Source organism: Andrena cerasifolii, chromosome 9 (assembly GCF_050908995.1).
Source record: "Andrena cerasifolii isolate SP2316 chromosome 9, iyAndCera1_principal, whole genome shotgun sequence".
NCBI lineage: Eukaryota > Metazoa > Arthropoda > Insecta > Hymenoptera > Andrenidae > Andrena > Andrena cerasifolii.
Genome location: NC_135126.1, coordinates 4,961,975 through 4,973,810, shown reverse-complemented (window position 1 = coordinate 4,973,810; position 11,836 = coordinate 4,961,975). Strand labels below are relative to the sequence as shown.

General features: G+C 36.7%; 3 protein-coding genes across 9 annotated transcripts; 1 reads left to right on the top strand and 2 right to left on the bottom strand.

Annotated features, from left to right (window-relative positions):
• Positions 1 to 49: 49 nt before the first annotated feature.
• Positions 50 to 2,983, bottom strand: LOC143372897 (uncharacterized). 2 transcript variants are annotated; one of them, XM_076819520.1, is made up of 4 exons: positions 2,538 to 2,983; positions 2,255 to 2,417; positions 1,413 to 1,542; positions 50 to 1,056 (listed from the first exon to the last, which is right to left on the bottom strand). In XM_076819520.1, exons 1-4 carry the CDS (start codon positions 2,639 to 2,641, stop codon positions 503 to 505), a joined length of 951 nt encoding a protein of 316 aa, XP_076675635.1. In that variant the 5' UTR covers positions 2,642 to 2,983; the 3' UTR covers positions 50 to 502. The 2 variants fall into 2 exon arrangements, with proteins under 2 accessions (XP_076675635.1, XP_076675634.1); XM_076819519.1 differs by having other exon boundaries at positions 50 to 1,059; positions 2,538 to 2,973.
• Positions 2,984 to 3,932: 949 nt separating this feature from the next.
• Positions 3,933 to 11,325, top strand: LOC143373378 (retinol dehydrogenase 11). Of its 3 annotated transcripts, none has more exons than XM_076820594.1 (5): positions 3,933 to 4,284; positions 4,390 to 4,625; positions 4,694 to 4,991; positions 5,066 to 5,249; positions 10,318 to 11,325. In XM_076820594.1, the coding sequence occupies exons 1-4, from the start codon at positions 4,012 to 4,014 to the stop codon at positions 5,237 to 5,239; spliced, it is 981 nt and encodes a 326-aa protein (XP_076676709.1). In that variant the 5' UTR covers positions 3,933 to 4,011; the 3' UTR covers positions 5,240 to 5,249; positions 10,318 to 11,325. The 3 variants fall into 3 exon arrangements, with proteins under 3 accessions (XP_076676709.1, XP_076676708.1, XP_076676707.1); XM_076820593.1 differs by lacking the exon at positions 10,318 to 11,325 and adding an exon at positions 5,328 to 5,910; XM_076820592.1 differs by lacking the exon at positions 10,318 to 11,325 and having other exon boundaries at positions 5,066 to 5,910.
• On the bottom strand, positions 5,262 to 11,281 carry Uvrag (UV-resistance associated gene). Of its 4 annotated transcripts, XR_013086453.1 has the most exons (10): positions 11,140 to 11,281; positions 10,412 to 10,616; positions 9,689 to 10,276; positions 9,442 to 9,614; positions 9,074 to 9,300; positions 8,824 to 8,994; positions 7,782 to 8,741; positions 7,551 to 7,617; positions 7,083 to 7,482; positions 5,262 to 6,591 (listed from the first exon to the last, which is right to left on the bottom strand). XR_013086453.1 is itself a non-coding variant. In XM_076820589.1 (9 exons), exons 1-9 carry the CDS (start codon positions 11,242 to 11,244, stop codon positions 7,291 to 7,293), a joined length of 2,688 nt encoding a protein of 895 aa, XP_076676704.1. In that variant the 5' UTR covers positions 11,245 to 11,281; the 3' UTR covers positions 5,262 to 7,290. The 4 variants fall into 4 exon arrangements, 2 of the variants coding, with proteins under 2 accessions (XP_076676704.1, XP_076676705.1); XM_076820589.1 differs by having other exon boundaries at positions 5,262 to 7,482; XR_013086454.1 differs by lacking the exon at positions 5,262 to 6,591 and having other exon boundaries at positions 7,418 to 7,482; positions 7,778 to 8,741.
• Positions 11,326 to 11,836: the final 511 nt, after the last annotated feature.

Sequence of the window (11,836 nt, the reverse complement as noted above, 5' to 3'; positions counted from 1 at the left end):
CACGTCGTTTTATGGCCTTTAAAGCTCCAATAATAATTAGAGATATGTATCTGTTGAAATATAGGTTTATTGCAACAAGAAGTGAGGCAACAGTACTGTACTGTTCCCTTGCTTACTTCGGAACGATATTGCCCTGTTCCGTTTCTATATATGACTCCACGTAAGAAGCCTTGCCTGTTCATTCCAAGTTATACCTTTCCGACGTTATAAGTGTTAATAAAACTTCCCTGATATCAAACGTAACTTCTTAATTCAGTCAAAGTATCAATTATAATCTAACAGCATCGACTAGGGTTTTGGCTGACTAACCGATCGGCCCCCAAGAAGCCGACTGGCCGGCCGTTCGTTTTCGTTGTACCACATATTAAAATTTTAATCTTAAGATATTACAATTATAGTTTTGACAATAAACAAAGATCATTGTAGTTTTATTACTATGCCCTACAAATTATTAGTGATACTAAAAATTCAAGGCCGATCAATCGGCCTTTTTGCCGACTAATTATTCGCCGACTACAGAAGTGTCCGGTAGTTCATTAGTCGGTACATCTGTAGTAATAATTCCAGGTTCCTCGTCTACTGATTGATACCATTGTGAAATTGTTTTTGGATGCGGTAGTGAATTATAAAATTTATGACGCACGTAATTATACGCTTTTGGCGACTGAAAGTGTAACGACAGTGCAAATTCCCGTAACGCATCCTTATATTTCCTATTAACGGGCAATTTTTTCTTTTTTCTTATCTCGCGCTTAATCAATTCTTTTGTACCTTGATCTAGATGTTTAAGTATATCACTATCTTGCGATGTTACCGAATTACGCCTCTCCAAATCTTTAACAATACTTCGTAACGATTTCACTGTTTCTTGCGCTCTCTTTAGTTTATAAGAACTAGCGTATAACTGTTTTTTTAATCTTCTTATTTCGTCTCTGTGGAGTTTCCGCAATTCAACCTCTCTTGGTGAATTAAAAAGCCTTTCTGGAGACACACTTGTAGAACGGTGTCGATAATTCACTTCAATTTTCATGTCAGTATTTTCGTTTGCGCTAGTATCTACTGAAGTCAAGTTAAGTATTACTTATCCTTAAATAATTTTTTAACATAATACATAGGGTGTTACTCTACTGATAGTCGAAAGACAAGACGAAAATCAAGAGTGACAAAATTGCGGTAAAGGCTTCATTTTCAAGAAAATTGTTCCCCGTACCTCCGCGTGCCTCTCAGGCGCCAACGACGCACGCGTATTTAGCTGAAATTCAAAGTCAATTTTCTCGAAAATGAAGCCTTTACCGCAATTTTGTCACGTTTGATTTTCGTCCTATTTTCGCCTTATAATCACCCCCTAGAATATTGACTATCAGTAGAGTAACACCCTGTATATTTGTAAACACAATGTAAGTGAATAATACCATTAATACTTCTTATTTCATCATTCAAGATATTTTCCTCAATTTTTATATCATGATGTTGTATCATGATTTCTGTATCATCTATATTACTATTATTGTTTTGATTATTTACAGCGTTTTCTTCACTTAACTAAAAAAGAAAATTAGCCAATATAAATAAATCTAGACCTATATGCGAGTGATATAAATAATAATCAACACCAATAGGATCAATGCTTTGTGCCTAATAAATTGTGATACGGTTTTAAAACGTAGTCTTAAGCTAAAGGTTGAGAAGTACAGTCACATAAGAATTCCAATATACTAGTACTAATATGTAGCGATTGAACATCCACACCAGGATAAAACTATTATCTACTAAACTATTATGCAACAAATGGACTAACAAGGGAAGATCCCGAACCCGAAAATTCAAAAAATTCTGAAACTTTGTGAATATGTAGAGGATTTCCTCCTGATTGCAACACAGTTTTTGTATGCTGCCCAAATTCACTCGAGGGCGGTGAAATTAACCACCGAAAATTCGGCTAGTTTCCGATTTTGTGTTATAACTCGTGAACTGTGAGAGATAGAGAAGGTTTCCAAACAAAAGTTACTTCTTTTAATTAGATCTATTATTTGCTAAAAAAATTATTTTACAATTCACGAGTTATAACACAAAATCGGAAAATAACGGGATTTTCAGGGGTCAATTACACTCCCTTAGAGTGAATTTGGGCAGCAAACATAAATTGCATCGTAATCAAGAGGGAATTCCCTACATATTTAAAAAGTTTCAAAATTTTGTTGAATTTCCGGGTTCAGGATGTTCCCTTGTAAGTTCATGATTTTATTGTACGTACACATGGAAGAGCATCTTTTTTCAACTTTCGAAGAGTATGTTGGGAATCATAGTTCTGTTCCTTAAAATGTTCGGAACAAACAGCTCCTGTTTTTGGTGGACAATAGTTTTGTAAGTTCAGTGCCTCAAGCCACTTTTTTTTCCTCTCAATATCTCTAGGAAAACTAAAAAAATATATATTATCTTTTTAGTATAAACATATTATCTATTCGGTAACAAAGCAACGCATTTGAATTTCTAAGATTATATAAACGTGATATTATATATCTATGATATTTACTTACATGTGAAATGAAATAATATTATTATCTCTACTTTCTTTTTCTAACTGTACGTAGTTTTTGTTTTTTTTGCGATTCGTGCAACCGGGTACAATGCAAAAACTCATTGTTTCACTCGGTTTTAGTCTTACTAATCATGAAACAGAGTATTCACAAAACAGCAACAAACAACAATCGGCAGTAGTGATTATGTTCGGAACACAGCTTTGACACATCTATTAATAACATGCCGTCACGAGCCGAATGCATCCGAAGCTAACCGACATGTCACTACTAAACCTCTGCCTTTTCCCCTCAAATTCTACGGCACCCCTCGCCAAAGTGGCAGCTTATTTATGGTTGGATCGGTATAACCGCAGCCACTTTAGAGCAAAACCGGAAATAACATAACCTAAACGTTTATCTATCTCTTTCTATCAGTATTGCTCTCTCTCTCTTTCTGTCACTATTTCTTTTAGTCCAATAGTTTTTTGTCTGTCATTTCTCTCTGACCTAGGCCACGTATATTGAAAATCATCAATCGACCTCTAGACTCATTCCATAAAATTTCAAATTCAGATAGCACACGTCGTCTATAAACCGTCTTGAAAGTCTGAAAGACGTCTTAAAGACGGCTTACAAACAACGTGTGCTATCTGGGTAATATAATAAATGTCTCAACTACGCAACTGATCTTTCTGAAATTTTGTGTACACGTAGTCTCGGACCAGGAATAACATACAGGATACTTTTTATCCCGTTTGATTCGGTAGTTCCTTGACAAAATACAAATGTGAAGTATGTGATAGAGATAAGGTTAACTTAAAAGGAAAGAAAGGACCCGCAGCCCTGTGATTTGTTCGTTTCCGACGAACTAACCATTGTGAAGGTGCGATTTCATGCTGACGCTCGACCACGCTCGACGCTTGTTTTGAGCGTCAAAACCAATCACGTGACCGATGCTCAACCAACGAACGAGCAAGTCAGAGCAAGTCAGAGTGAACGAGCATTAATGCTGAAAGTCACGTGGACCGATCATGTGACTGGTGTTGATGCTTAAACAAGCGTCGAGCGTAGCATGAAATTGCACCTGGATGCATGCAAATATATGTTAAGTTTCTTTGATCGGCGAGCTTAAGCTACACTGATGGAGGGGGAAACAACTAGAGGAGCAGAGGTAATGTGTGCGTGAACTGACGCCAGCGCCAGGCCAGCCAAGTGGCGCCAACGCGACCGACACCACGGCCAACCAGCGTCACCGGGAAATATGTTGTCGACGCTGGTTGGCCGCGGCGTCACTCGCTTGGCGCTGGCGTCGTTTCGTCTCCAATCGTGGCGTCTGACGCACACATTACCACCGCTTCTGTAGGTGTTTCTCCTTCTATCATCGTAGTTTAAGCCCGCCGATCCCTGCTGATCCGGCAGATTATCGTGCGCGAACTGTTCTTAATTCAAATACCCGGGACGTACGCATGTCATAGTTACGGGACGCGGAAATATGGTATCATCATGGTGTTACTTCATTTTGCCAGTAGTATTACTCATTGGATTACTCCGAAAATGTCGAGAACGTACGTGGGGAAGATGCAAGAATACGGACAGTCTGCAGGGTTGTGTATTCATCGTGACAGGTGGCAATTCCGGCATTGGTAAAGAGACAGTGAAGGAATTGGCGCAACGAAAAGCTACGGTTATTGTGGCCTGCAGGAACTTGCAAAGTGCTCGGGACGCTATATCCGAGATACGCTCTCGAGTATCCACTGGAGAATTGGTACACATAACTTAATAATTGCCTGCTCCTCTAACGAGAAATAATGGGATCAGTAGTGTGTAATATTACGAATACAAGAGTGCAAGGGTTTTATTGCATTCGCAGGTACCGATGCAGCTGAACCTGGCATCGTTCTTATCGATCAGAGAATTTGTTGCGGAGGTGATGAGAAATTTTCCACAAATTCATGTATTAATTAATAACGCTGGAGTATATGTTCCTCTTAAGGAACGCGCATCGACGGAAGACGGATATGAGATTCATTTCGGTGTGAATCATTTAGGTCATTTTCTGCTTACAAACTTACTCTTGGATCGCTTAAAACAGAATGCGCCAAGCAGGTTGGTCTTAAAAGAAGATTATTAAGAAAGGAATGTACGATTTATTTACTGAGATTTATTCACAACAGGATTGTTATTGTAACGTCTAAGCTTTTCGAATCCGGGGTAATAGATTTCTCGAACTTAAACGGGGAGAAAGGATTGGTAGTTAAAGGACGCATGAATCCTGCGTACTGTAATTCCAAATTAGCCAATACCTATTTCGGTATCGAGCTCGCCAAACGAACTGAAAACAGTGGCGTTAACATTTACATGGTTTGCCCTGGATTCACTTATACAGGATTGTTCAGAAATGTTAAAAGAAGTTGGTTCCACTACATCATATTCTCACCCGTCGCCCTATTGTTTTTACGTACTGCGAATCAGGTAACTATTTCTGTATACTGTGTACACTTTAGCGAAGAGCATTACTATATTTGATATTTTTATTCTTTTGTTAGGGTGCGCAAACTGTGCTACACTGTGCTACAGAACCTTCGTTATCCAACGAGAGCGGTAATATTTACCGCGACTGTAAACCGTATGTTTCGAAAAAGGAACTAGATCCTGACGTAGCGCTTCGCTTGTGGGATGTAAGTGAAAAACTGACTGGTATTAATGAGACAACGAAGTGAATATTTATGTGTATGTATTATATACATATTTTATTTTCAATCTATTCAGTGGCCATTTGATATTTATTTTTGCATATAAATACTATAGCGTAACACTATACTAAGTCTGAGAGATTATTGCAATAGATCTCACGAGAAACAGTGACTATTTTTATTCGCACTGTTGCAAATAAAATGCCACTCTGTATAGTCTTTTAAAATACTAAAATCATGAGAACCCCATAAATTCTAATAATTACCCTAAAAGATGCAATGAAAGTAAAAGGATTTTAATGATTACGATCGATGACAGATTTCTTTTTATTTACGTGCATTCCTATGATATATGGTATGATATATATATTACATAAAAATATACTATCGCACTAAATAATAACAAGTAAATAACTTGATGATCTAAATAAGAGAAAGAAAGGGTAACTTCTATATACATACACTGTTCTTAGGATAATTAGTGCATATTGATGTACGAAGTTATATACATCTCCTAACGTAGCATTCTTACTTATGGTAAATAATAGTAATACATTATAAACAATATTTTATAACTCAGCGAGAAGCATGTACTTACACTGATACGATAGATTATGATATCACATTATATAAACAGATATAAATATTGTATTTCGTGATTAAAGATATTATACGCTTCTCTGTTTTTTATACAGGAATATTTTGTTGTGAATATTTGCACAAATGATATTCATGTTTCTACGTCCTATCGAGTGTCAATATCCTCAATTTACCATGAATAATTACATATTTAGTACAGCATTATTTTCTCACGCATTAGCTACATTAGTACTTTGGTTGGTCCTCATACATATAGTTTACATAGATATTAGTATATTTTTCAATTCTGAGAATATGAGAAATCTATAAAAAAAAAAGATCGAAACTTTGCATTCTGCAATTACCAAATTATCCTTTCAAGTACATTGAAATACGTTTTCGAAGTGTATGCAAGTATTATTTAAAGTTACATGTGTAATAAATCATCTTAATAATATGCCTGTACACAGGGATACTAAAAACCAAACTGTACATAACTATGAACATCGCAATTAAAAGAATTCAACGTATGCTGATCTTAATATTGCATGTAATAATTGTTACGAAATTCTCACTTACAATTAGTAGTTCAATCAATAGCCTTATGATATTGTTTGATTAATATTTGATAAGAAGAGCACAGTTACTAATAATTGCACGACCCACCATACATTGCACGCGCGCCCGCGCGCACGCATGCATAAGTAAATTCAAATTTATGTACAAGCACGCATACTTAAATTTATTACACAGATAATAGTACTTGAAATATACATCTATCGCGTTATATTTCATAGAATCTGAAAATTAATAAAATATAACATGAACTTATAGTAAATATTTGTAACGCATAGTAATCACAAAGATACACATCACCTTCCTGGTTTTCTTCATCATTTCATATTTGTTTAAATCGATAGAAATTATACAAAAGATAAAGGTAGGCTCTCACTGCCTAGTCACTACGCCTCGCCTCATTTTATTTTTCCTATGCTTTTCTTATGTATTTTGACAATTTGACTCACACTGCGCCTCGCCTCGGCGCTACTCCGAGCCGCGGATTCATCCTCGAGAATATTTTGAGGAAGAGAGGTGAGGCGTAGTGTGAGTGGGTGGCATTGGAGGTGCAATGCCACCGCTTTCGGTGACCGCTAAAAGAGGAAGGAAGAGGTTCTCTGAGCAACTGACCAAACACATGAACCGAGGCAAACTCAGATAAAACTTCAGGTACGGAAAAACCGAGGTGAGGCGTAGCGAGAGCCTAGCTTAAGACTCGTCATTAGCTACATACCTACTAAATACGCGAAGAATTCCGCATTTCGATAATTACGGAGAATTGTATGAGATTTTTATTTTGGACGTTCACATGTTAACGCAACGAATATCAATTGTAATTTTTTTTTACGCAATGCATTGATTTTTTCTTTCTTTTTTAAGTCCACTCGGATATCTACCATTATAGTAACAACAGTGCGGTGTGGCATTCTAGAATGTGAATATTACAGTCGTGGCTTCATAACTTTAAAACTGGTTTTCTTATTGGCTAACGCTTCGGTACGGGCATATACGTTTTCTGAACTGCGTCTGATAATGTCTATGTATTCGCTCGACGTTTGATAGTCACGTTTGCTTGTTTCGTCGTACGAATAACACTCTGATTTCTGTGCTTTTTGTATTAACCCTGTTTCCAACTAAAACAACGAGAAGAATACTGAATTAGTAACATTAAAGTAACATCTAAGTTTGTTAATTTACTCACTGCTGGTTCTCTGTTCGCATCATTATGGCACCAATTTTTGGAATGTAAAGGGTCTACCCTATCATTTCTGTAGCATAGAAAATCGACTATCTTACAACTCTTATATACATGGTATCATGATTACGATTGATTTGAATCGGATGCTCGAGATATCCAGGAAAATAGAAATTCCCCAGGCACTCGAGAATCCAAATTCCTAAATATTCTAAGTGAATTCGTTTCAGTACATACTTCGGCTCGGAATTAAATCGCTTCCGCATTATAGCATCTTTCGAGGAAAGATATTCTTCTGGATAACTACAGATAGAGCTTGTCCTTTGTTTCCTTTCGGTTTCTTCGTAGGTACACGACATTATATCGTCTAAAGATAAACACGACTTAGCAAAATGTTCCTTATTGTACGTCGAGGCTTCCGTGGCAGCTGCACTAGGTTCATGAATATTGTAACTTGTTTCACTAGCTGCCATTCTAGGATTATCACAATTTCGTGGAATTTCGTTTTCTGAACTATAATCTTCCGTGTGCCTACCATTTTTTAGAGCGTTATCTATGACGTCGTCGACGTTCCTTAAAATTTCATTGGCAACTGAAATAGATTCTCCAGTTTCGTCTTTTTTAACAACATTATTATCGTTCGAACTGTCTTCTCCATTTTGGCTACTATTGAGTGCCATTTCGCAACTGCTTATAGAATTCGAGCTTCTGTCTCTTGCGCTCACCGAACTTTCTAAACTATCTGCAGCATTAGTTGACTTTGATACTGACGTAGGTACCATAATTTCAATATTACTCTCTATTCCAATCTCATTGCTCGCTCGAGTGGTATCTTCGACATTCACACTGCTCATGTTACTTAAAATTGCGTTATTTAAAGTTTCATTGCTACTGTTACTCGACCTATCTTTCACTAGTACTAATGTTTTATTGTCAATGGCACTTTCTTCCGACTTACAAATTCGTTTTGATTGACTGCCCAAAACGAGGGGCTGCACAGGCTTATCTAAGCCTTGATCCAGCGAGGAACTGAGAGATGATTTCAAGCTTTTCAATTGGCTCATGGATCGCGAAGGTCGATGGCATTTTTCAAAAATTAGCTTCTGCACAGGCGGTGTTAGGGGCAAATTTTGTTTACCATTTCCAACTTCGATGTCCAATGATGAAGTGGAATACGTTCGTTTTGAATTATCCAAACTAGAGATAAGACAGTATGACGATTACAAAATATCGTACGAAATGATTCTGTTGAATTACCAACAATAACATAATTACATACTGCGATTGATTTTGCCTAATACTTATCAAGGTAGCTAAGTTTGGAAGTGTCGCCCTTAAGTCTGTTGTTGGAAGGCCGCAGTACCACCTTAATTGAGCTATATTTTTATTTAGTAAATACACAGCGTAACGAAACTGTAATTTAACTTTGCTTCGAGCAAACAATGGAAACCTGGAAATGCAACACGTTTCATTAATTGCAGTATCCTTTAGATGAAAATTTAAACGAGGCATAAAGACAGAATACTCACTGTCTGTCATTGTCGGGTAGGTTTTCCGTGATATGATCTATAACTTTACTACGCGATCCATAATGTATAAGAGGGTATCTAGTGGGTATATTAAGAAAACTAGCAATCATTTGCGTGGTATGTGCAACAAATCCCAGTGCTACAGCTACCTCGGTATCATTTGATAATTCTAAATCCTCGCTGTCAGGTAAATGTACATGGTGTATTCTAAACTTCCCGTTTTCGTCCTGCGTAATAAAAATATCTTCAGAACTTAATTATGATCATATCTCGACAATTGAAACTATAAATATATGTTTCTGTACCCCATAATTTATTCCACATTGCTTTTTAAAAAAATTTCGTCTCGTTAAGTACTATATACACACCTGTGTAATAGGATATATTAAACTTAGTTCTGAAATTAATTGTCGTCTTCTTTGAGCAAGTTGACTACTCAACTGAACGTACGTTTCTCTTGTATCTATTTGATTTTGCCGCCGAACGTGCAATCGTTCTATGTCTCTATTTAGCTCTCTGTATCTTTCCATCAAGTCTGAACCTGTAATAGAAACAAATATTCATCTTAAATTTGTTTCCCTCGAATCGTAATAGATAGCGCAAAATAATTAATACCGTAATCTTGATTCTCTTCCATGATACTAGAATGCGATTGAGCCAACACTCTAACTTCTCCCATTTTCCTTGTTCTTTCCTGTTCTAATAACTTCGTTCTAAACCTGGCCATCTCTAATTCCATGCGTATTTTTATTATCTCCGCTTTCTTCTCCCTATTTACCTTACGAGGCTGAAGTAATCTGTTTAACGAGGATTGCGGGTATTTCGGTGTATGGAAATTATCTCCGGACGCGATTCGTGCCCGGAGCGACTGCACTGATTCTGTCTGCTGCTTTAGTGCCTGCATTTTATTTCTTAAACTGCTTAGCTTACTCACGGCATAGCTATCTTTTATCTCGGATGTATTGACCTTTATCTGCAAATATCTTTTCAATTCAGGAACTTCGATAAAACAATACACCGGTGTAAAAAAGCCACCGTGAAATTGAAAAATTAGAGAATTCTCTTTCAAAACAGTGTCTAAGTTATTCGGTAGTTTAGGGCCAATGTATGCCAAGCCAGTGAAAGATATGCCCCATGTGAAAATCGTCACATCGGACGTTACGTCAGCCATAGTCGCCCTTTTCCATAGCCTTACAATAATCTCTGTTAAAGAATTCATAACATCCTTCTTACATATTCCATAGAAGACACATTTGTACGGGGCAACGGGTAACAGTTATATTTCATTCCCGTCGACGTATGATTACGTTCGAGGTGCTAACGGATTATGAAACTCACCACTGGCAGTAGAGTAGCCGGTGGCGTGTATAGTTGGTAGTTCGAGGCTTGACCACCTTGGATTCCCATGGTCGATTACTTCGCTTGTGTACAAAGGAGAAGACATATTTGTTCTATGTAGAGTGTAATAAAACCAACCAGCTTCGTTATTCACATTTGCCTTCAAATTACATCCTATTATTTGTACAAGGTTTCTGAGCCGTAACTGAAAATTATATATTCCCATAAAGTGAGTTAGTACATAAATGAAATCCGAGAAAGTACAGGATGTCCTATACCCGATAATACAATTATGAAGTCGATGATTCTGTTTGAAAGAAAAGAAAAAGAACAGGGAATACAATTTTCTACGCTTCATTTTCAGGAAAAAGTACACTTCAGTAGGATCTCGGAAAAATTAAAACTTTTGTGTCTTAAAACTACCGAGTACAATAGAATATTAAAAATCCATTTCATGAGAAATGAGACCTTTTATATGAGAAAACTTTTGTTCTGGAATGCTAGCTTATTTTTCACATGGATTCATCAACCTTCCGATTGAACTATCATTTATAGAACACCTCGTTTAAATATCATTTCTTTTCAAAATGACATTTTATTGCTGACTTGACACTGTACTTAAAAAAGAAATTATACTATTACAAACAATTATACTCTATGTACGAATAATTATACATTTTTCTGTCAATTAAACGCAAGACGATAATTTCATAAAGATACGTAAATACCTGTTGTGTGGCAAGTGGAAGCCAAGTTTTATATCGCGGAACGATACGAGGTTGTAGGGTTAAATCCAAATCTCTAACAAGGTTTCTTGTCTCCGAAACCTCCATTGTATAACTTCATAATACCGCGCAAGTAATATCATTCAAAGATTAAATAAGACGACGATGGGGCAGGATAACGTAACGAAATGTAATTAATATTCGGGATATGTAACGTGCCTTCAGGTTATATACTTTGCCTCAAAATTTAAGTAAACAATGAGAAAAATTGTGCGATGCGATCTCGCTCCCCCGTAAAATACAGATCCTCTCAGTTATATCTCTGAGCGACAATCAGTTTTCATAATTGTACGTGAATTCGTTACAAGACACTGTCATTTCCTAAGTTTTGACAGTTCTTCGTATTGACACCTCCTATCCTATGTGTGTATTTCGATGCAGCGAGTTCCTTGACCAGATCCCCATGCAGTACGGCCAAATGTTTAAATTCGAAGTTACTTTCATGCTCCCAATAATTCCTAACAAATGCACCAGCACAGTTTAAGGCGATACATTTAAATACATTGGACGTATCGTTTAATGTACATACTTTAAACAAAAATTAAATCGGGCTTAAGATATAAAAAGAAATTGGATATTCCATACGAGAATTTACAGAGACTGTGTGCATAAAAGGAATTGGTTTAAATTAGATCGAATA